This window comes from Lagenorhynchus albirostris, chromosome 20 (assembly GCF_949774975.1).
Source record: "Lagenorhynchus albirostris chromosome 20, mLagAlb1.1, whole genome shotgun sequence".
Classification (NCBI taxonomy): domain Eukaryota; kingdom Metazoa; phylum Chordata; class Mammalia; order Artiodactyla; family Delphinidae; genus Lagenorhynchus; species Lagenorhynchus albirostris.
The window spans coordinates 46378302-46403871 of NC_083114.1; the positions used below are offsets into that span (position 1 = coordinate 46378302).

General features: G+C 41.8%; 1 protein-coding gene and 1 non-coding gene across 2 annotated transcripts; one reads left to right on the forward strand and one right to left on the reverse strand.

Moving 5' to 3' along the window:
* Window positions 1-7771: 7771 nt before the first annotated feature.
* On the reverse strand, window positions 7772-17654 carry KPNA2 (karyopherin subunit alpha 2). The gene is made up of 11 exons (XM_060133098.1): window positions 17537-17654; window positions 16102-16199; window positions 15812-15949; window positions 13904-13992; window positions 12755-13023; window positions 12395-12489; window positions 12035-12298; window positions 11610-11843; window positions 11186-11368; window positions 9542-9691; window positions 7772-8123 (listed from the first exon to the last, which is right to left on the reverse strand). The coding sequence occupies exons 2-11, from the start codon at window positions 16174-16176 to the stop codon at window positions 8031-8033; spliced, it is 1590 nt and encodes a 529-aa protein (XP_059989081.1). The 5' UTR covers window positions 16177-16199; window positions 17537-17654; the 3' UTR covers window positions 7772-8030.
* A 3851-nt stretch (window positions 17655-21505) lies between these two features.
* Window positions 21506-21578, forward strand: TRNAR-CCG (transfer RNA arginine (anticodon CCG)). The gene has a single exon. It is a non-coding gene; the product is annotated as a tRNA-Arg (tRNA).
* The last annotated feature ends 3992 nt before the right edge of the window (window positions 21579-25570 follow it).

A 25570-nucleotide genomic window follows, 5' to 3' on the forward strand; every position in this document is an offset into this window, starting at 1 on the left:
GGAACCGTGCAAAAAGTGGTTCCTTTTCCACAAAGATCGCTCACAAGATGCACAATGCACCCGATTCCCAGGGCACCTGGTGCGGTGAGAGGTGTGTCTTCAACACCCCATAGTTTGGGAGATTGTCATCACCCGCAGGGCTGAGCCCAGGAACCCAGGGTGCTTCCAGGAGCTTAGACCTAGATCTGAATGGGCTGAAAGGTCACCAATGTAAGATATATGGCTAAGAGGGAAGACACAAGCCAACACTGAGTCACTTTGAACCTTCAGATCTGGGTTTTTCAACCTCAGCACTATCGACATTTTGGACAAGATCTTTATTGACATTTGGACAAGATTCTTTATTGCGGGGGGTCTGTTCTGTGCATTATAGTACATTCAGCAGGATTCCTGACGTCTACCCACTCAGATGCCAGTAGCGTCCCTTTCCCCAAGATGCAACAACCCCGAATGTTTCCAGATTGTCAAACATCCCCTTGGGGGTTGCAAAATCACCTTTGATTGAGAAACACTGCTTTAGATAAAAATTCACCTTAGACTTGTTAAATTTTTTTGCAATTACCTGAAATCTACCTCAAAAGTCTAAATGACCCAATTTCAACACCAGTATTTGAACCCCACTGAATGCAACAGAAAGCAAATCAAGGAGGCAATTAATTACATACTGCCTAACTTGCTGCTTCCTTGTAGCTCCAGTTGCATTTGGCTGTTGGCTTTCCTTCCTCTCCACTGTTTGAATTGTTGCTGTGCAGAGCAAAAACAGCTTCAGCTCCACCTCAGAGCTGGCCGCATTTCAGCAACGGCTGGGAGGACTCTCATGGGGCTTTCCAAGCTTAATTAGTTCATATTTGTCAAGTTCCTTAGGAAGCTCAGGCCAGGATGCTATGGGAAGTCCAAGTTACTGGGATTCTCGCCACACTCTTTAAAAGAACATTCCCACATAAAAAGGCTGGGGTAAGCCAGAAAAGAGCTCATAGGAGCGTGTGTGTGAATAGTGAAGGCGTCCTTGGGAAGTGCATTTGAGACCATAAAGAAAGAGAGTAATACTTTCCAACTTTCTGGCCCTCCTCCTATTCTCTAGAGCAGGAAATTATTTAAAGTATTTCCTGAACAGCTGAAGTATGTTAGAAACCTGCTAGCATTCTCTACATTATCTCCAGGAAATAAACCCCGAAGAATTTCTTTGCAACAAGAAACTATTCGGGCTCTGTTGCTCATTTCCACCTGAATGGGATGGATACTCTCATTCTGGGAACTGGAGATAGCAATCTTGTTAGATCATTTTGATGTCATACTCAGTGTCCGAAAGAACATTCCCTGAAAGAGAACTCTCTTAGCGTGTGTGTGTGTGTGTGTGTGTGCGCGCGCGCATGCGTGTGCGTGCGTGTGTGTGGAGACAGAGAGAAACTTTCTTTGCCAGGTAATTTAGCATCATCAGTAATAGCTTGCTAGTTATCTAGTTACCCCCACTTAATCTCCAGGGTGGGGTAAGAATGAGGTCAACCTCTTCTGTTTTAGGCAGAATTCTAGAATGTGCAACAAAAGGAAACTGATTAGTCCCATCCCACCTCTAGAGATTTGCTCTCTCCAAGGCTTGAGCCCATAAATCTCTCAGGGTGGGGTCCACAGGCATCCTGCCCCCCAAGCCAAGTTTAAGCCTCCCAAGCAAATCGATGTTGGGATGTTGGTGAGGTCACGGGACGGAGAGCCATCTGGGAGCCAGCTGTGACTTTGGCTAGCAAATTCCCCCAGCCTCCTAGGAGAAGGGCAAGCATGATTACCACAGCAGAAATACCAGGGGGAAATGGCAGTCGTTACATCCAGAGCAAAGCACAAGGCCTAGAAAGAAAGCCAATTTCTGAAGAGAATGACAGATCTGATTATGCTGGTGAAGGCCAGGCAAGTTCCCTGCTTCCTTAAGAACAGTTAGGAACCACTCCCCCTGCGGCAGCCGTGCTCAGGATCCAACCCTGGGAAGTGTGTGATTTGCCTCTCGGAGACCTGGCAGCAGGATGGGGAGCCAAACAGTATTTTTGTTGCCGCCCGCCCTCTGGGGCCTCCAGGGAAGCCAAACTTGAGGCCAAAGAGAGAAATACAAACCCCTGCCATCTTCTCTTGCCGGGGACAAAGGCACCACATTCTTCGTGTGCTTCATCATGCTTTTGGAATGAATGTCCACCAAATGCCATCTTTTAGGGACAGCAGTTAAAACTCCCGTTCAACCTGAGCTCTTCAGTCAAATTACAGCTAAATTCTTGGCCTGAGGTCTTAAAGGACTGCGTGAAGCGGGCTCAGATGGTGACGTTAAAGATAATAAAGCACGCCTCAAATGTGTAGAAAATAAATTGGAAAGATCTACACCTGAAGTTTCTAATATTTTGAAGGTGGCTACACCTTTAAGAACCTAATTTTCATCAGCCTATGAGCCCCTTTCTCAGAAAACCCCATACTCATGTATCTAACAGTAAACTTTGCATACGATTTCAGGGGTTCATGGGCCCCTTAAGGTGTATCCTGGATCTCAGGTTATTCACATTAAAAATTTCTATCTCTACAATCTACTATGTATAAAACAAATAAGCTACAAGGATATATTGTAGAGCACAGGGAATATAGCCAATATTTTATAATAACTATAAATGGAGTATAATCTATAAAAATTTTGAATCACTATTGTACAATTAGTTGTACACCTGAAACTAATATTGTAAATCAACTGTACCTCAATTTAAAAAATCCAATACTGTTCATGTGTTTAAGTAAATGCCTTGTGGTTATATTTTTTCCTTGTTTTCTTTTTTAATAAAGTTTAAAATAACTTGAAAAAAAAGAATTCCTATCTATGAAAAAATATACAATCCAATGGTGGGACTTTAGGCTATTTTAATCTTTGTGGTGTTGTATTTTTTAAATTTTCCAAAATTAGCATTAGTTTTGTAACTAGGACAAGTTATTTTACAAAGTTACCAAAAAGAAAGAAAAGAAAGAAGTTTCATATTCACTAAGTTAATGTTTCCTTGGAATGACAGACATTGGCTGAAAAGATGGTCAAAAATGTAGTGGGGGGATACTCACTGGTCACCTAAAAGTTTGGTCCAAGCCAAAGAGTTTGAAAAGGTCTTCTCATTTCTACGTGTTTTCCCACATTTCTCCTGTTGTCCAACAGTTTTGCTAAAAAAATCATATGTGTCTATCGTAGCTACAATCAGAACAGCCTTCTGATCCTTAGATATTTATATTATCCTTCAACTTTTCATTCATTTTGAATGAATTCAAAGTTTCTGATTCATCCAATCCTTCCTCAAGTTCCCTTGTTTTTGTGGCTAAGCTTCCAATATCTCTACCTGAACCTGTTTTCTAAACATCCAACCTTTTTCAGAGCAGAAAATACAGCTTTGTTTGGCTGTCTCACTGTGAAATGTTTGCTCACTTAAGGAACTTTATATCACTCTTAAGTAAAGGCCAATTTGTTGTCTATAGTGACAAGTTTCTAAGCAAACCATTACCAAGCTGGCTTGGGTGGCTCAGATGGGGCTGTTCTCATGGCTGGTGCCCCAAATAAACTGCTCAACAGAATTCAGAGAAAGGGGAATGGGGGCGGGGCACAGGAAGAGAACTCAGAGCTCTTGCAGGGTTTAGCTGCAAAGGCCATCCCAGAAAAAGCTGGTGAGCCTTGGGCCAGTTCCAGTTTGGAAAGCTCTGGCAAGCCTGTAACAAAACTAAAGGCTGACAGAACATCCAACGTTGGGATAGACTCCTACCATTGAGTACAGAAACAAGCCATGTAAAGTCTCATGTTGATGTATATCTGTGACTGACAAGAGGGGGGAAAAAAAGGGAGAGTAATAACAAACTTAGTCTAGGAGATAAAATGTGCCAAAATAGAGGCCTGTGGAAGAACTGAAGGAAAACTTTGCTGTTAAAAGGTTGGGAATAGCTGTTCTATGGCTACGATACTTAGCTAGGATATTAATACTATATAGTAATTAGTACCTGTACTTATATTTTACATCAGAGATTGTGCTACTTTAATAGCCCAAAGGTCACTCACTCACTAAAATACAGTAGAGACAGATTTTGAACTCAGGCTGATCTGGCTCCTAATTACTAGTCCATTCCATAGCACTACCTCTCCAAACTAGGACAGGGAAAGACATTTTTGATTGTGAAAAGCATGGGGGGAATGAACAAACTGATCAGTTTAAGAGGGTTTGGTGACTACAACACCTACACAGTGTTATGAAACTGTCCCAAATGTTTAGGAGAAACTGGGCATTTGTGGACACCAGAATTATGCTTTCAAACTATGCCCAAAACATGCCATTTAACATACAAGTGCTCAAAATTAAATTGCTCTTCTGCCCTCAAAAAGCCCTACTTGATAGCTTGAGTGTTTTTTATCATCTTTATTAGCTGGGGTTAGGAAAGTTGAATCAGCGACCTTACTAAAACACTTTTCACGAACACTTTCCCTTGGGGGCGGGGAGCACCGCATGATTTGGCCAGGTTTTGTTAATCACAAATTAGGTCAACAGCCCAACCTCAAAAGAAAGAACCATTAATGACATATTTCAAGGGCTTTGCAAAATCAGCCAGCTGGGTCTTGGCAAGCTTCAGCAAGGGTGGAGGGAGAGAAGGAGTGGCCAGCTACACTTTCCTTAATGGCCTTCTGAACTTGGGGTCCTGTAGCTCACAAGGTTTCCAACTGCCCATACAAACAAAACTGAAGACTTTGCTTCCACTGCTAATGGAAAGGAACCTGCCACTTTGGTGACCACAATTTTGGTTTTAATTCTTGGTTCTGAGAAGCTCAAAAAAATAAATAAATGAATAAACAAGAGCAATTTAAGAGGCCTAATGCTGAAGCAAAAATCCTATTCAACAATGAGGATTTACTGTAACAAGAAATTATCCAGAATTTCTTTTCAGTGATGCAGCCACAGAAAGGTTGAAGAGAGGGACGGAAAAAAAATCAAACATCAGTAAGAAAAGGAATGTTTATTTCCTACCTTAATTCTAAAAATAGTTAAGTTGCTTGATACGATTTAAAGCCAAGATACAATGTAGCAATTTAAAGAATCAGGGACTTCCCTGGTGGCACAGTGGTTAAGAATCCGCCTGCCAGTGAAGGACACATGGGTTCGAGCCCTGGTCTGGGAAGATCCCACATGCCGCGGAGCAACGAAGCCCGTGAGCCACAACTACTGGGCCTGCTTTCTACAGCCCGTGAGCCACAACTACTGAGCCTGCGTGCCACAATTACTGAAGCCCGCGCACCTAGAGCCCGTGCTCCACAACAAGAGAAGCCACTGCGATGAGAAGCCCGTGCACTGCAACAAAGAGTAGCCCCCGCTCGCCACAACTAAAGAAAGCCCACGCGCAGCAAAGAAGACCCAACACAGCCAAGAAAAAAAAAAAGAATCAATACTCCGGGAAATATTTAACACTGACGTTCAATCTTCTAATGATAATGTTAACTTTTTTTTGGCTGCGTGGCATGTGGGATCTTAACTCCCCAACCAGGGATCAAACCCACAGCCCCCTGCATTGGAAGCACATAGTGTTAACCACTGGACCACCAGGAAAGTCCCAATAACGTTAACTTTTTAAAGATTTTTGCAACAAGCAAAATAAGTGTCTGCAGTTTTTACTTTTATATTTCACTAAAATTCTGTGTTACCTTCCCACCCTTACTTACAACTAATACAAAAATCAAACAGGGCTTCCCTAGTGGTGCAGTGGTTGAGAATCTGCCTGCTAATGCAGGGGACACGGGTTCGAGCCCTGGTCTGGGAAGCTCCCACATTCCGCGGAGCAACTAGGCCCGTGCGCCACAACTACTGAGCCTGCGCGTCTGGAGCCTGTGCTCCGCAACAAGAGAGGCCGCGATAGTGAGAGGCCCGCGCACCGCGATGAAGAGTGGCCTCCGCTCGCCACAACTAGAGAAAGCTCTCGCACAGAAATGAAGACCCAACACAACAAAAATAAAAAAATAAAACAAAGGTCTAGTCTTAAAAAAAAATCAGTTATAGGCAAAGATCATTAAAATCTTAGACGACATTTAAAACTGCTAGCTTAAAAATGTAGTGCATTAATAAAAGCAATTTAGACATTTTATGAAAGAGGGAAAAGTTGGTGGCTGTACAGTGTTTTATCACTTTTTAAAATCAAGCTGAATATAAAACCTCAAAAAATACCTAAGATTTTATCCAGTTAAGTTCAATAAGAACATACAAATGGCTCTCTGGATTTTAACTCCAAGGAAACTAGTATGTTAAGAATTTTATCTAAAATATGAAAATGTATTTTTAGAAATCAGCTGCCTCCCGTCCATTACTTCACTGAGTCATGCCTTTACGCTAACAAATCCAGGCCTTGTACTCTTATCAAAGTGTGTATTACACTAGTCCCTTTAAAGCCATAAAGCTCCACCTACCTTAAAGCAAAAGCCTAGGATGTCCAGGTTTACTTCCACATTTTCTCAAGTGAAAGACTTCTGGATGCAGCAACCAAGAAGGGACTTAGGCTGGGGAAAGGGGAGGGAAAAAGGGGAGTGGAGCACGAGGTAGGCAGGGAAGGGAGGACAGGCTGCAGAGCCGCAGTCTGGTTACTTCTCTCCTCCTCCCCCTCCCACCCCACCCCCCGCTTTTATAAAATATTTATTTTTGGCTGCGTTGGGTCTTCATTGCTGCACGCAGGCTTTCTCTAGTTGCAGAGAGCAGGGGCTACCCTTCGTTGTGGTGCATGGGCTGCTCACTGCGGTGGCTTCTCTTGTTGCAGAGCACGGACTCTAGGCACATGGGCTTCAGTAGTTGTGGCTTGAGGGCTCTAGAGCGCAAGCTCAGTAGTTGTGGTACACGGGCTTAGTTGCTCCGCGGCATGTGGGATCTTCCCCAACCAGGGATCGAAGCCATGTCCCCTGCATTGGCAGGCAGATTCTTAACCACTGTGCCACCAGGGAAGTCCCAGCTTTTATCTTCTGTGGTGGAAAAAGGCAGTGGAGGCTTTGCTCATCACTTTTCCACCAGTCAAAAAAGCAGCCAAAAATAAATTAAAAAAAAAAAGGCAGAAACTAACAGTTGTACTTTAAAGATGCATTTCGTTTTCCTGAGACTTCTGGGATACTGTAGCTAACACTCCACCCCCCAACTCCTTCCTTTTCTGCTAACAGCATAGCAACTCTTTCAAGTAGTGGCTTTCACAACCCAGGCTGCACAGATGGAGCACCTGGGGATTAAATTAAAAACTTAAGTACACTATTTCAACCCCACCCCTTACCAATTAAACTTTCCCAGTTGTTGACGCCAAGGTGCAGCCTTGAAACCACTTTCAGCCTTGAAATTTCAGAGGAATGAATTCCACTTGTAGCTCCAGGAGAAATTTATGATTAAATTTAAGATTTTTATCCCATCTCCCTGGCCAGTAAGCCTTGAGAAGACATTGGCTCAGGGCTTCTGCGAAATTTTATTTGTTCTTTGGTGAAAACTTGTGAAAAAAATTTTTCTGACTGGTGTGAAATGGATGTGAAGACTGGAAGTGCCAATGGCCATTTTCACCAACCAAGAGGGGAAGCAGCCTGGAGCAAAGCCAGAATTCAGAAGTGGGCAGGAAGTTATCAATCTTGTATCCTTGATGACATAACAAACCTTACATTAAATGATGTCTGCAACCAAAACTACACCCCTGGTTAGAGTCACATCCGTTCAATTCAGCTCCCCTTCATTTGCAGCCTTTAAGAGCTCTAAATTAGAAAGTTAACACATCGGCATGGTGAAGTAAAGAAAAGGGTGGAATTTAATCTTTATTTACAGGACACTGCAAGATATGAAATTCCACAAAGAAATAAGAAACCCATTGAGAGGAGAAGCTTCATACAGTATGTACAGTTTGGAACTGTTCAAGTATAGTTTCTTTGTAAAAAGTGCTACAATGACAAACCACGTGTAAAGAGTTCTTAGTAGAGAAACAGTAAGACAAACTTCTACCAAACATAGTACACAACAAACAACTTTATGCCTCAGAGGTACAATCTAAAAGTTGAAGGTCCCAGCAGTGCCATCCTGAACTTGGAATGTATACCCTTCAGAGGTAGTTTCTGGCACAACATTTTGATCTTCCTCTTCCTGGAAGTATTTAAAAACAAACAATATAATCCCATAAATATGGCACATTTCTAAGAGGTAGCTGCCTAGAAGTCTATATTTACTTTTTTCTTCTTTTATCTCAATTTATTTAGGCTAAAAACAAAAACAAAAAAAAGTTTACACATTTCTCCCACCTCTGGCAACCACCAATCTGTTCTCCATATCTATGAGCTTGTGTGTGTGTTTTTTAACATTCCACATATAAGAGAGATCTTATGGTATTTGTCTTCCTCTGTCTGACTCATTTCACTTAGCATAATGCCTATAAGGTATTCACTCTTAAAGTCTTCATTTGTGTATTTCACCTTTAATCCTGAAACACACTTCAATATCTCAAGTAGTGGAGGGAGGGATACTGAACTTGCCTGAGAGGGGAAGATTCTGAATGGGTTAAGAAATGCTACTACAACATGGATACAACTAGAGATTATCATACTAAGTGAAATAAGTCAGAAAGACAAATACTGTATGATATTACTTACATGTGGAATCTAAACTACAACACAAATGAACCTATCTGTGAAACAGAATCACAGACATCAAGAACAGACTGGCGGTTGCCAAGAGGGAGGGGGATAGGGGAAGGATGGAGTGAGAGGCTGGCGTCAAATGTAAGCTATTATACATAGAATGGATAAACAAGTTCTTACTGTACAGCACAGAGAACTATAGTCAATATCCTATGATAAACCATAGTGGAAAAGAATATATACAAAAAAGAATATATATATATGTATAACTGAATCACTTTGCTGTACAGCAATAATTAACACAACTTTGTAAATCAACAATACTTCAATAAAAAATTATAATATTAAAAGAAAAAAATTTTTAAAGAAAGTTTCTACAATTAACAGAAAAATAGAGATTTTTTTAACCTGTCATTTTTCAGTAGGCAAGAGCAAAACGGATTAGGCCAGAGAATGGCTGTGGGGTCGGCCTACTTCTCCAACTCCTACACAAACTTAGTCTCAAGATAGTCCAAGATTCATGGGACTTCCCCGGTAGCACAGTGGTTAAGACTCCGCGATCCCAATGCAGGGGGCCCAGGTTCGATCCCTGGTCACGGAACTGGAGCCCACAAGCATGCCACAACTGAGACCCAGCACAACCAAATAAATAAATTAAACAACAACAACAAAAAAGATATTCTAAGATTCGTGAGGCTTTTCATTCGAAAGTAAATTGGTGACTTTTTAATATCTCAAGTTACAAAGATGGTATTATCATCAAGCCAAACATTAAAGGAGCAAATATGTATGTCATCTCCTACTTACACTAATATTTTACTGTATTTATCCGGGCTCATTAAAGAAGTATGAGGAAAAAAAAATCTTACGGGCTTAATCCTAAGTGTGTATTTTCCCAGTGCTTATTAACATTACCAGGTTACTCACCTCAACAGAGAAATACTTCTCAATCAAGCTTAATGAAGCTTTGTACACAGACTCATTTTCATGGTTTTGTAGAGCTTCAATTTTGTCCAAACCTCCACATTCTTCAATCATTATACTAAGTTTCTCAGTTTCACCTAGTTTCTCAGCAGCCTAAAAAAAAATTTCCAAGTTTAGTAGCTTAAACTTTGAATGTTCTGTTTTAATGAAGAAAACAATGTCTATGTTTGACTATCAATATATATCAGACAGAAATAAACACAACAGTTCCTTCCATAATCCTATGAGATAAAACTATCTCCATTTTTATCTACATTTTACATTTTTTAAAAATTCAAGGGAATCAGACCTGTACTTGCTCTTAGCAACTACTTCTGTAGCCTTCAGCCACAACGATCACAGTATAGTTCTCAATCTTTTCTGTGCATCAAAATCACCTCGGCAACTTTAAAAATGACGGTATATCCAGGTTCAATTGGTCTGTGATGGGAATTGGAAATTACTAGTGTAAAAGCACCCCAGATAATCCCAAAATGTATGTAGTCAAGGAAGAGAACCATTGTCCAAGAGTAAAGAGGGCCTACGGTATGTAAAAAACAAATTCCCTGGACTAGATTATTTGATGATATCAAGAACCTATTAGGTGTAAGAATGATATTGTGGCTAAATATGTTTTAAAGTTCTCAACTTTTAGAAGAAACATAAATTTTTAAAAATGAAATTACTTACTTGCTTCAAAATAAAATTTTAGGGCTTCCCTGGTGGCGCAGCGGTTAACAATCCGCCTGCCAACGCAGGGGACACGGTTTTAAGCCCTGGTCTGGGAAGATCCCACATGCCGTGCAGCAGCTAAGCCCGTGCACCACAACTGCTGAGCCTACGCTCTAGAGCCCGTGAGCAACAACTGCTGAGCCCACATGCCACAACTACTGAAGCCCATGTGCCTAGAGCCCGTGCCCCACAACGAGAAGCCACCGCAATGAGAAGTCCGCGCACCGCAACGAAGAGTAGCCCCCACTCGCCGCAACGAGAGAAAGCCCGCACGCAGCAACGAAGACCCAATGCAGCCAAAAATAAATTAATTAATTTAAAAAAAATAAAATTTTAGGTAAGGTGAGTAGAAAGAGGCCAAATGTTGACAATTATTTATGCTAGGTGATGGATACACTAGGGATCATTATTCTAAACTCAACTTTGGTATGTACAAATTTCCATAATCTGAAGTTTAAAGTTGTTGAGTAAGACCTACCTACCACCAAACACTATGACAAGTGCCCTGTGCTAGCATGCTTGGATCAATTAGGAACGGAACCAGAAGAAAAATATAATTAACTAGGTCATTCAAATTTAATTTCACCAAAATTCAGTATGAAACTGGGGAATTAAAAACTCTTGGCAAAATAAATAGGTATGAATAGTGTCCACATATGTACCTGACCTCAATTCAGGTGACATCATTCACCTGTCATCTCCTTTATCTCTCTTACAATCCGTTGTCACACCTTTTATCAAGAGTGTGGCCCCCATAAATGTCTCTCTGATTCTGTGGCCCCCTGAGTAAGCTCAGCTGCCCCCACCCCAGTCACCTTCATAGCAAACCAATTATCAAGTCCAAATTCAAACACATGCCACCTTCTTAAGACTTACCTGAAAGATATTTGAGATGGCATCCAGAATAACCAGAATAATTTTAGTGTCTTTCGCAGTTAGGAGGTTCATCAACGGTTCTATTATGCCACAATGAACAAGGTATACAATCTGCTCAACTGTTCCGCCGCTTGTGTAGTTGGTCACAGCCCATACAGCTTCCTTTTGTGTCTTAAAGTCGGCCTAATTAACATAAGGAAACAGGTTTATTTCAGAATGGTCATAAAAATAAGATTCCAAAAGTACTGTTTTAGAAAAACGGTGACGAAAACTACCAACTGGTTCTATCCAAGCTTAAGTAAAAGAAATGACTATTATTTAGCAAAGGCAGTTAAGTAGAACTTAACATTAGTACATTAAGAATCTACCAAGTGCCCGTCCATAAACACTAACAATCCCTTATTAAGTCCTAAGACTTCATTACCTTAGAGAGAACGCCAACAAGGAATGGAACTAATCCATGATTTACAACTTGCTGTATCTGGTCCTGGCGGCCAGCCGTGATGTTTGACATTGTCCACGTAGCTTCCTTCTGAATATTAGTTTTGGAGTTTGTAAGCAGGCTGGGAAAGATGGCAAGTGCTCCTGCATCTATTACAACCTGAGTCTGTTCATCTGTCCCAGTGACAATATTCCCTATGGCTCTTAGCGCGGGAGTCTGAAAAGGAAAAAAATGTTGACGCTGGCGGTTATCCTTTATCTTTTCCAGCACTGCTCAAAATCTCTATACCCTAAAAGTTTTGACAAGTAAGAAGCTCATTATATGGCCTAAAATAGACAATATGTCAATATTAGTACCAATTGATTATGCTCCTTAGAGTTTATATTCTCACCTGAAAGTTAACTTACCACAATTGGCAATTCAGTAGCTCCTAAAAGCTTCACAAGTTGGGGTACAACCCCAGTTTTCACAACCATTTCAATCCGTTCATTTGGACCATCGGTAAGGTAGGAAATAGCCCAGCAGGTATCAGCTAAAACTTCTGGATCATCGTGATGCAGGAGACGAACTAAAGTAGGAAGAATTTGCTCAACAGCATCTAAGGGGGGTGCAGGATTCTTGTTGCGACAAAGATTTGAAAGTGTCCAGGTAAGATTACGTAAGTAACCACACTAGGGGAAAAGAAAAATGCAATGAAGTGCTCTGTTTTTTGAGAAGGTGGGAAAATTAGAATCAATGAATAACTTGATGTATGTTAAGTAACTTACCGCTAAAGATGACAAATCAGGAACCGCCAAAAGTGCCAACAGCGGGTCAACTGCACCATACTTGATAACCAAGTCTCGGAAAACTGAGCCATCACCTTTAAAAAAAAAAAAAGGCAAAAGTTAACCGTAACTACTTGTTTAGCACCATCAATTTCAGTGACTGAGTGCACCAGTGTCTTGAAGCAAAGAAAACACTCTCAGAAATTCCTTAAATTAGATGCCACTTCCACCCCTTATATGCACTGGAAGCAAGTAAGTTCAAAACCCAACACAGACGTCACTATTACTTATGACAAGGCACTTCTACTAACCTCAGTATGACTGAAGACACTCAGTCAAAAGAATCTTAAATCCAAGTACCTGCAATGTTTCCTAGAGCCCATACAGCTTGTTCACTGATGTGAGTGTGGGGAGATGCCAACAGAGAAATGAATGCTGGGATAGCACCTCCATCTACCACAGCCTTTGTCTGTTCTGATGTCCCGGAAGCAATGTTAGTGAGGGCCCAAGCAGATTCAAACTGAATGGGACTACAATCAGTTCTGCCCAAGAAGGACACAAATTTTGGAATCAAACCAGCCCGGATTATGCTGTCTATAGGGGGCTGTTTTTCCCTGGAAAGCAGCTTCCTAAGGGTAAGCAAAAAGAAAAACAAAAATTGAAGGTGATTATCAAAACACATTCATATAAAAAAACAATTTAAAATGCAACTCAAGAGTTTAGAACTTTAAACAACCTTTTACAGTAAAGCACTAAATGCTGAGACATTCTGGAATTTAAGAGGAGCTGAGCAGACTGGCTGCATGGCGCTACCATAAGTTGCGTCGTAAACTACTTTTTTTCCAAAACTGAGATATTACCAATAATGTAGAACCTTCTCTCTGCATCTCTGCAGAAATCTACTTTAGATCTTATCACTTTTTAAAAACTTTGACAATCTGATAGCATTGCACTCTCATTGTTAATTTAATTTGCATTTCTCTGACCACTAGTGAAGCTAAACATCTTTTCCATGATCATTTGTCAACTGGATTTGCTTTTCCCCACACTGTCAAGCTACAGAAATTATTAACCCTTTCTATTATGGATATCACAAATATTTGTGTATGGTGGGAGATAAGAGTCTACATATATTTATTTCCTAAATGGATGGACCATTCTAAATAAATGGGATAGCACCTCCTTCCCATTAGCTATTAGGGATAGCTAATCCCACTTCCTGAATAATTCCTCCTTTCCCTGACAGACTTGAAATGCCACTCCGACAAAAACTTTGTAATTTTGTTAAAAAGTACACCAAAAGGTTAACAGTGATTATCACTAGAGGTAGATGGAATTTAGGCAATTACAGAAAAATTTACATCCTCCTAAGGGAAGATTCTAATGAAAATAGGCCTAGGCCTGGCTTAAACTTTACTTTACCCACACCACCTGCTCATCACTTTCCCACCAAAAAATGTAAAAAGGCTGATTTCTTAGGTTATCCATGCTATAGCAGACAAGGCTTACCTAGCAGCTTGAGTAGCTTGGAGCTGGCTTTCCAAATTGTTGCTATTTATGCCTTTGACAATGTCATCAACAGACCAATTTACAGTGCCCTACAAGAAAATGGAATTAATTTTGCAAATTATCATTTTCAAGATTAAATACAGGACTTCCCTGGTGGCGTAGCAGTTAAGAATCCACCTGCCAATGCAGGGGACACAGGTTCAAGCCCTGGTCCGGGAAGATCCCACATGCCGCGAAGCAACTAAGCCTGTGCACCACAACTACTGAGCCTGTGCTCTAGAGCCCGTGAGCCACAACTACTGAGCCTGTGTGCCACAACTACTGAAGTCCACGCACCTAAAGCCCGTGCTCCACAACAAGAGAAGCCATTGCAGTGAAAAGTCCGAGCACCGCTAATGAAGGGTAGCCCCTGTTCACTGCAACCACAGAAAAGCCCATGTGTAGCAACGAAGACCCAACGCAGCCAAAAATAAATAAAATAAAATAAATTTATTTTAAAAAAAGGATTAAATACAAACAATAAAATCCCAACCCTAAGTTTATAATCAGTTACTAAGAGTTTAGCCCTACATTAAAATTTGCCTGTTAATGAAATATTCATTTTTAATATGTAGAACAATTCTCAAACTTGGTGTCATGATTAAACAAAGTCTGAAGTAATGGAGTATCCCAGCATTTAGTCACTAGATAAAGTAGCTGTGAACAACTTTAAAAAAATGAATTAGAGCACTGCGAAGGTTATTCCTACCTTAGTCTAAATCACTTGTATTTAGATATGCTGGGATTTTTCATATCTAAGTTTGTTATCTATTCATTTCCATAGTAGTGTTGCAAATATAAATGTATAGGTTGTGATCATAGGTTTGAGTTAACTGTAGCATTGCTTTGAGAACCAATGCTAGTTAGCTCAAAAAGACAGTGTCCCTTTCTCCCTATAGGCTTACAACTTAACAAGGAAAATGTGACAAGCAAACAACCATATAATAAATGGCTATATGTATAACACTATATACATATATATATATATATATATGTATATAGTGTTATATGTATATAGTGTTATACAGAATTTACTCTCCTTTTTTGGTGCAGAATGGGGTGCTACAGGAATTCTAAGAAGGGAGCATTTTTCCTGTTAGGCTAACCAAAGAGTGCTATAAGGAGAAGATGGGATTTGAGTATAAAACTCGAGAAATAGCGCATAGGTGGAATTCAATTAAAAAAAAAAAACTGATAAAATACGGAGCGCTAAAGTAAAGCATAACATGAAAAAAGTAGGAAAGTGCCCAATATCTTTGAAAGATGAAATACATAAATTTGAAAATCTAAGATGGGTCTAATTTACAAAAAACCTTCAAAAAATAAAGATTTAAAACCATAAAGTTTCTAAGATGTTTAAAGCAGAATTTTAGGAAAATTTTTAGGTAAGTAGTATGTGGCACAGAATGAAGGGAAAGATAAAATTAGGAGACTACTGAAAGTATTTCAGTACTGAGGAAAAAGACCTGAATAAAGCTGGTGACAAGTACAAAAAATAGAGAAGAAAGGAAGGAAGGAAGGGAAAGAGAAAGAGAAAGAAAGAGGTAGAAATAAGATGGTTCTGGACATGATTAACTTTCAATTAACAGTTAAATGGCCAGGTCAAGGTATGAGCTGGCAACTGAAAATGCAGGGAAACTTGAAGGGAGATCAGAGCTAAAGACAACCTTAGGATCAGCTTCAGTAGATTTCGGAGGGTGGGCAGGAAAAAGACAACCCATCAGAATTACTGCCGGGGAGCACACAAAAACAGATCTTCACATTTGATAGTTAAAACCACAAAGCTAGGAATGTTATTTAAATTTCTAAGAAAAGCCCCATATTGATTTTTCTGGGTTTACCGTAATTCATAAGCTAAAATATCCTTACCTGGTTGTTGCGGTTTTCCTGCAGTGGAGAAGCAGCATCATCTGGAAAAGAGCTGACATTTCTCCTTTTCAGCATCTGGTCATCCTTCTTAGCTTTCCTGAGCTCCACATTAACTTCTATTCGGCGCCGCCTCATTTCCTTGAGAAAAGACAACATATTATCTCACCTATTACAATCAGTTTTTGTTGCCAAGTGAGGGCACTTTTTCAAATTCGCTCAAAATTTTGACCCCCTTTCCAAATATATTCCCGTTTAAAAAATATCATAGGAAAGCAACAGAAGGTACTCACTGTACTGTCTTTCCCCTTGTTCTTGAATCTGTTAAGGCGGGCAGCTGGTGAATTAGCATTCTCATTGGTGGACATGGTTATGAGACAAAGGGAGAAAGCTGTAAGATGAGGGAGAGAAAAAAATTTCCCTTTTATCATTTTGATGTGCAATAAGATGAGCATTAATGGAATCATCAAACACATATTGAGTCTACATTTCTATATTAGAGGAAGAACTTCCTTTTTCAGCACTATTAAACAGCTTTGGCCAAATGATCTTCGGCCCCTCCCCTCTGAAGGGCTGATAACTTCCTGGAGCAGTACTGTCACCAGAAATATAATGCAGGCTGCATAAATTTAAGTTTCCTAGTAGCCACATTTTTAAAAAAGCAAAAAGGAACAAAATGAAATTAACTTCAATAATATATTTTATTTAACCCAACATATATTTTCTCATTTCAACACGTTACATCAAAAAATTACTGAGATATTTTACATTCTTTTTTCTTCGAGATCTTGCAGGGACTTTAAGCTTACAGCATCACTCAATTCAGACTAGCCACATGCGTTTGGGGACTACCACACCGGACAGTGTGCCTCTAAACTCTATATGGGATCTATAAATAGTTAATTGAAGACAAAGTAGGGGAAATGAGGTTACAGTTAAAATCTATGTCCTAGGGGCCATAAATTCCGATCCTCTGGAGCCTCTACTGTCTTTAAAAGGCCCAAACAGGTACATTCTCCACGTCTGAAAATTTTTTAAAAATCGGATTCATCGTTACATTGTGGAGTCTTTCATAAAATTTCCTGCCCACCCACCCTGAACACCTGCGACGCAGTTCTGCATCTTCAGCATCTCGCATACATTTTCATTTCCAGAAATTCTGAGCGAATCCACTAAATTAGGCTGATATCAGCTGTGCTTCACTCAAACTCAGCTACTTAAGAGCATTCTCCAAGAGAGCACAAAAGTAAAAGTCTTCCTTACAAGTGGCTATCTTTAATTCCATTCTGTTCTTTTACGAAATTGTGACACAACCAAACCTGGGCCTACGTGTTAAGAGACAGAACTTGCAACTGCGACCTCCATCTCCAGTCCCTTCCCCTGCCCCACGCCCCCACCCCCGACCCCATTTCGGGGAAGCAGCAGCGGGAACGGGCGGAGGAGGAGCCAGAGGCGCTGGGCCTCCTACCGAGGCTTTCCTCCTCGGGCCTCACTCTGATTCTCTCTCAAAGACAATCGCGGCTGTTCGGAGGGCCTCGAGACCTACAGCTAAGCATCGTGCAACGCCCGTCTCGCCAACGAACTACGCCCCCGAGACCTCGTTAACCAGAGAGGCCAAAGCCAGGCCCGGCACCTACCCCGGGCCTCCCCTCCCGCCGCCTGCAATTCGAGCGCGGCCTTGCGGGCCAGCCGTTGCCGCTCGGGCCGGGCTGCGGCCTCAGTTCGTACCTACACAGCCGGCTCAAGCTTCCACAGGAGGCGGTGCGGGGCGCACAGGCTGCGGATCGACTGCACTCAAGACGTCCACCACGGTCAGCCAGAGGACGGTGTGGCTCGAGCAGCCGGCCGGCGCGATTTAAATTTCCCGGTGGCCCCGCATTCCGATTGGCTGGTTCGAGCTTACGCTATGCGCCCATTGGTGGATTTGAAAAACACGTTGGGGCGGGGGTCAGAGGGCCCCGAAGAAGAGAGGATAGCATCGCGAGATAAGGGAGAGGCCGGGCTATCCCAGAGCACCTTGCAGTTCGGAGGAGAAAGACTCCAGATCCCGGCATGCAGCGCGAAGGACCAGTTCCCAGTCAGCCATGGCTGGAGCGTTGGCTTTTAGCAGTGGGTTTATGCCTGTACGGTGGATGGTAGTTTCCCTGGATGTTTGCCTTAAACAAGTACCACAAATGATTCCCAAAATAATTCTCTTTCAAAATCTTGATATAGAAATATATTGCTATGCATTTTTCCCCTGATAGGACTCAGAAGGAACTTGGCCGGGGTTTCTGGCCATCAAGGAGGGGAGGGGTAAGGCAGATATGTGCTGCATTTTTTAGGTGGTGTTGATGTTGTTGTTTAACTTGCGTCATGCAAAAGACTGCATAGAAGGCATAAATATGGTAACAAAAGGTTTATTATGCCTGTTTCTCCAGTCTTATTTTTAATAATTTCAAATACAGTAGAGTTGCAAATCTTTATCCATATTTGCCAAATGTTAACATCTGCCACATTTACTATTTCTTTCTCTATGTAAATATATATACACACGGCTTTTACATATTACTTTTTGAACCATTTGAGAGCAAGTCTGAGAAATCATGTCCCTTTAGCCCTAAATATTTCGGCTTATATCTTGTAAGAATTCTATTATATAACCACACCACAATCATCAAATTCAAGACAACAACTTTGATGCGATTACTTATTTATAGTCTGTGTTCAAATTTTGTCAATTGTTATAGTAATGATCTATGCTATATTTTATACATTTCTGAATAAAATGTTTGTATTTTCTTGTACTTTTTAAAAAAGCATCAATGATGGTTATCAGAACCTCAGGATTATGGGCCACTTTGTTGTCTTTTTGCAACTTTTCTGTATTCTGAAAAGGGTATTTTTAAGAAAAGCTGTATTGGCTTATTTTTTACTATAGATAAATTCAAACAATTATCTTCATCCCTTCTCGCAGGCACTTTTGCCAGCCTCACTCATTGTGTAGCAGCTATGAGAGTCATAGGAGGTTGATTCTACTCCCACCTAACCAATCAGCACAATCCTATCTCCCTAAATGCAAAAATGTGGAAGGATTTCACCTCCAAACCAGTCACTACAAGGCATTCTCTTGGCTACTGTGAATGGTTCTGGGGAAGTCATGTGACCTAAATTCATCCAGTTGGGAAGCCTGTGCCTTTTGTTTAATGATTAGAGGTTGGAAAGCAGGCTCTGTTCTTCTGAACGGAGAGATGTGAGTCCTAGAAATCTGAATTAGACAGTTTTAGAGAAACCAGGATCAACAGCCTGCCTTACCTCAGAAAGCTGCTTATATGACTTTGAAATTACATCATCCAATACATTTCCTTTGTTGTTTAAGCTCGTTAAATTGGGTTTTCTTTTTTTTTTTAATTTATTTTTTGGCTGCGTTGGGTCTTTGTTGCTGTGCGTGGGCTTTCTCTAGTTGCGGCTAGGGGGGCTACTCTTTGTTGCGGTGCGCAGGCTTCTCTTGTTGCAGAGCACGGGCTGTAGGCGCGCGGGCTTAGTAGTTGTGGCGCACGGGCTTAGTTGTTCTGCAGCATGTGGGATCTTCCCGGAGGAGGGTTCGAACCCATGTCCCCTGCGTTGGCACGTGGATTCTTAGCGGTTGGATTCTTAACACTGCGCCACCAGGGAAGCCCCAAATTGGGTTTTCTTTTGCTTGCAAGTGTTGGGTACTATGTGCCCAGAATTGTTCTAAGTGTTTTACCTTTATGAATACATTTAATCTTCACAACTCTGTGAGGTAGTATTATTATTTGTTCCATTTCACAGAAGAGTGGGTGGTTAAGTAACTTGTACAGGTTCGCACAGGAGTAAATGGCAGACAGGATTCAAACCCAGACCATCTCATTCCAGGATCCGTGCTCTCTGACCACTATTCTGTGCTTGCACCTGAAAATAACCTGAAACAGAAGTAAAATGTCAAAAGTGAAAGTTGCCTTTGAAAGATACAACCTTGTCCTGGGAAAGCATACACCCCCAACTGTTCCTATTGTAGTTTGGATGGAGATTCAGGAGAGGGTCTGTCTGGCCTAAGCCAATCAGTACATTCCATCTCCCAGACACAGGAATTTGGTGATAAAGATGTAACACAATGCAGTAAAATATTTACTGAGACTTTTGTGAGATATCCCCTCTCTTCCAGTGGACTGCGTGCTCTGATGATGTGAGCCTGAGAGTGAAGCTGCTCCAGAGAAGCAAACCCAAGTGTGCCCAAGTCTGAATAATTATAGTTTACCTGTCAGTCATTCTTTCAAGAACTATGTTCCACTGAAAAAGCAGCCAGTTTAGCCTGCAACTCAAACACTGAACAAATGTTTTCCTCAAGAGACAACCATTGAATTCTGTGGTAAAAGTGATTTATGCATAATTCCCATTTTGTCCCACAAAATATTAAAAAGATGTGTACTCAAGGGTCGAGATTTAAATTAATAATTCTTATAGTGTCATCAAGGATGTTCTTAAGTGAAGCTGGCCCAAATTCCCTCCCCTCCCTCCACTGCACAAAGGTGAAGAATAACGATTATTGCTTAGTGTCACTGCCTTGATTCGCTGTGTCAGTTTTACCCACCATTGCTTCTGCACCATCGTTGCTATATGATTATTTATTATTCACTAATAATGTCCTAGTTTTTGTGAAAAGCATTTCCTGGATGACTCAGGATCCACAGGTAATAAAACTGACACATAACACACTGACACATAAGATTTGAAAGATGCACACCAAAATGTTAATAGTGGTTAACTCTGAATGGTAAAATTATAATCAATTTCAATTTTTGTTTGGCTTACCCCCATTTTATACAATTTTTAAATGAACAGGTATTATGTGTCTAAGAAGAAAACGAAATCGTGTATTTTTTAAAATAACAAATGCAGCACCTTTATATGCAACAAGCATACAGATACTATGCATGGAACCAGAAAATCTCTAAATCTTTATCGAAGACCTAGCTTTAGGATAAAAACAAAACAAAATTCGTATTATTTTGTATTTAGGGACCTTGTTATATTTATTTTCCCTTCAATTCGGAGGGAAAGAAGAGATGGGGAGAAAAATGTTTGTAGGTGAGTGGGGGAGAAGGGCAGATTTGAAGAAAAGCCTGTTCACCCTGCAAACTCCCAACAGCTCCCAGCACATAATGTTATCCAATTAACGTACTTTGAATAAATGCAGGGAAAAAAAGGGAAGGAGGGAGCTGTTAGGGACGGGAAGGTTGGGGGGATGCAGTAGGACCTCACCGCAGAAGAAGGTCGCAGGAACTCTGCAAAATGCAGAGGCCCGGGACCGCCCTGGTAAATAGAATTAGAACGGGGAGAGGCCAAGCATTGGAATTTTGTTTAGAGTTCCCCCGCCCACCAAGTGCGCCTAGTATGCTGCCAGGACTGAGACCCTTCCGCAAACCCACGAGGAAACAGCTCCCCCAGAGACACCCAAAGCCGCCCGCGTGCGGGCCACGCAGTACCAGGGCAATGGGGTGGGGCAGACCCTGCGCATGCGCGCGGAGGCTCTGGCGGCGGGACGGGTCGGGGCGCAGGAGTGCGCAGGCGCGTGCTGCAGGCACTGGGGGCGGCTCCCAAATCACACACCACCGGAAGGGAGGCCGCAGAGCGCGAGGGCGGTGCGCGATGATAGCATTGCGTAAGGGGACGGGGTGAGAACCCGGATCTCGTGGTGACCCAGTGGCCTAATGGATAAGGCATCAGCCTCCGGAGCTGGGGATTGTGGGTTCGAGTCCCATCTGGGTCGCACGGAGATTAATTTTGATGGAGAGAAACGCCCGGATGAGCTCGAAAGTAGATTTTGAAATGTCGTAATTTCGCTTTCTCTACAGCGATCTCGAGGGCTATCCTATTTACAAATTAGGAAATGCATCTCCGAGTTCTAACAGCACTGGAATTGAGACCTTTCAAGTGAAAGCTAAAATCTGACCCAAAAGGGGAGCATTTACTCTTGCTTAGTTTACACTGATCTTTAAAAGAGAAAAGCCTTAGGAAACAGCAACTGACAACTGGACAGATGGCATCATTTCTTTTTCTATCTTTTAAAAATGGGTTTCATCATGGGCAGCCACACATGCAAAACTTCCTCCCCATTCTTATCCCAAGGGGTGTGTGAGCAGATTCAACTGTGCTGGGTCCAAACATTTATTTCCAGTACTAAGGAGAATATATAAGCAACTGTGTTTTTATCTGTGCTAAAACATACAAATACAATAAATATAATTTATGGTTTCTGCCCCTAAAGTATAATGAACAACAAATTGTAGTTGGAACATAAGGTTTGTATGTGTGTGTGTGTGTGTGTATTTAATTTGCAAATTACTGTAATAAAAGAAATACAATCAGAGTTTAAGTTTGTCAGACTGGTTCAGTTGACTAGCTTGAAAAGTTTAAACTCTTCTTCTAAAACTTGTACAAGAGGAATATCGAGGAATAAGTCCTACTTCTGAAAAACAACTTAAATACTAAGTGCGATGTGGTATCCTGGATTTGAGTCTGAAAAAGATAAAGGACGTTAGTGGAAAAACCAGTGGAATCTGAATACATTCTGGAGTTGAGTTACCAACAGTATGCCAATGTTGATTTCTTAGTTGTAACAAGTGTACATGGTAATATAAGATGTTAGCATCAGGGGAAACTGAGTGAAGGGTATATGGGAGCCCTCTGTTCTATCTTTGCAACTGCCATGTAAATCTGAAATTATTCCAAAATTAAAATTTATTAGAGAAAGAACCCCTAAACAATCAATGGGGAAATTTAGCTGATACCTTTACCCCCAACCCTTCTTTTTTCTTTTTTGGCCACACCGTGCAGGATCTTAGTTCCCCAGACCACCCATCAAACCCGTGCCCCCTGCATTGGGAGCGCAGAGTCTTAACTACTGGATCACCAGGGAAGCGGCCCCCACCTTTTTTAAGATTAGGAATGTAGGGCTGAATTTAAAAACCGGAACACATTAACAAATAAATAAGCCCAGGACATAATTTCCAGCTGCATTCTTGGTACCTCAGCGCTGACGGCCACATTAGGTCCTTGCTACAGTAGGTGCTCAAAAAATCGGAGCTGCATTGTCTCCTGCCTCCTACCTGTAGGCAGCATCTGGGGACAACGGAGAGTGACAATGTCTCTGTGGTCCAAAGGCAAGACTGCTCTCGTACACAATACTCAGCCTGAGGACTGGGCAGGACAAACTCCTCACACGTCCTCCCCTCTCTGGGCTTCTGACTGGCCTGCTCAGCCTCCAGCAAGCTCACCCTCCCACCTCATTTCTCTCCTACAGCCTCTCCTCTCAGCCCAGCTCCTTCTCTCTGGCAGATGTTTTGTGACTCATTCACCATAGTTCATTTGGCTGAAGTCAATGCCTACTGAACACCCCACATTCAAGTCATTCCATGCAAATTCCACATTTTCCTCTTCCCTCACCTCCATCATCTCCTCTGTGTTTTCCCTCTTCTGTCTCACATGAAGAGATGTCTCTCCTCCAGTCCCAGGCCAGTCCCTCCCTCTGATTTTGCTTTGAACCCCTCTCTCCTCAGGAAACTTGTCTGACACTTAATAAACACTCAGAAGGTGGAAGCCCGTTAATTCCCCCCCTTGACTATGTCTTTCGTTTGCCTCTACTGGCTGTTTCCTTTGAGCCTCAAACATTCTACAGATTCTCCAGTCCTTAAAAGCTCACCCTTGGTCCAGGGCACCTGGCATGAGTCCTGGGCACCTCCCTCCATGCATTCAGGTTGCCTCAAGGGCGGCTCCTGAGTCCCCAGGGTCTCCTTCCCTCCACCTGCCATGTTCTCTTCATTCCTCTGTCGCCGGCCACACTCCTCCTGGAGAGGGACCTCTTAATTGGCAAATTTAAGAAATACCTTTCAGTCATTTTCTTGCTTGACTTTGACCTGAAGTTTGAAATTCATTTTATTTTTTATTTATTTATTGTTTATTTTTGGCTGCGTTGGGTCTTCGTTGCTATGCACAGGCTTCCTCTAGTTGCGGTGAGCAGGGGCTAATCTTCGTCACGGTTTGCGGTCTTCTCATTGTGGTGGCTTCTACTGTGGCAGAGCATGGGCTCTAGGCACGCGGGCTTCAGTAGTTGTGGCACGTGGGCTCAGTAGTTGTGGTTCGCAGGCTCTACAGCACAGGCTCAGCAGTTGTGGCGCACGGGCTTAGTTGCTCCGCGGCACGTGGGATCTTCCTGGATCAGGGCTTGAACCCGTGTGCCCTGCATTGGCAGGCGGCTTCTTAACCAATGCGCCACCAGGGAAGCCTCTGGCCCTTTCTTCTTGAAACACACCCTTTTCCCAGGCTTCCAGAAAAATGTGTTTTTTCTCAGTTCTCCAGTCAATTTCTCAATCTCCTTTGCTAGTTCCGTCTTGTTTCCAACAATGGAAACAAACCAGCCCAACCCAAGCAAAGCAAATGAGAATTCATTGGAAAGACATGGGGAAGGGAAGTGCTTACTAAACAGGGGGGCAAAACCGGAGGACCAGTCGTGGGAACCAGCCAGAATAAGGACACACCAATGGACCCCCAAAAGCAAGAAGCTGGAAGCACAGTGACTCTCAGAGCCAGGGACAATTGTCAGGAGGCCACCACTGCTGCCATCATTGCCCCTTGTCACGCAACTAGACCTGCAGTAAGTGCCTCTGATAGTTTTCTTCATCCTAGGGTCACTTGCTCCAGAGCCAAGTTTCCCAGGAAAAGCTTACAATTGGCCCAACTTTCTCCTGTTGATTCATGGGGCCACAAAGGAATCACCCTCCCACCAACTCTTCCCTAAAAGGGGAAGAGGTAATTCCGTAAAAAGAAAAAGAGGCATGAATGCTAACTAGCCATGCAAAACACCGGCACCTATCCTCAGCACAAACGTTGTACATTTTATTTTGAGTATTCCATATTAATTGTTCCACCATGACTGTTGATTTTAGGTGATGTAGACTGGTTTTTTTTTTTTCTCATTCAACTTTGTTTTAATGAGTCTCAAAATCCTCTGACACATTTTTGGTCCAGTTGCTTCCATTAAAAAGTTCTGATTTTAAGAACTAATAACTTAAAATTGCCACACACACACACACACACACACACACACACACACACGGTCCACAAAACGTTCTCCCTTCCGTCTGAAAGTTTTACGATGCATTGTTATCATCAACCAGGCTCATACTATTAAATGTAAATGGCCCACTGAGACAGTTCTGAGACCGTTCTTCCACCACTGATTAAGACTGGGGTGGCAGGTATTGGGGATAACACTCATTTAGCCTTCTGCACTTCTGGGCAGACCTGGTAACCTTGCCATCTTACAATGCACAGGTTAGCCCCATAACAAAGAATCATCTGGCCCCTTGTCTAGGAACTGCCTTAGAAGCTTGACAAACAGGGATGGTATGACTATATTATTGATGGACCTCATGAAAAACATTTTAGGGTCTTACTAATTGTCCCCTTTTTTATCATTTTTCCTTTGTCCCCAAGCAATCTCAGGGGCAACGTGAGGAGTGGGTCAAAGGGTACAATATTAGTATTGTATTAGTCCAATTTTTCAAAACTCATTTAAGAATGTCAGAAAGTACACCAGAATTAATATTAAAATACAAGCCAATGATATTAACATTCAGAGTGATCATACGTTTAAATTTTACCAGATTTCAGTATTAAAAACTATAGTAAAGTTGCCATTTTTCTCCACTCCTCTCGAAAAGTCCTACAAAAGCACAAGGGGAATGAGAAGCAGAACCACAA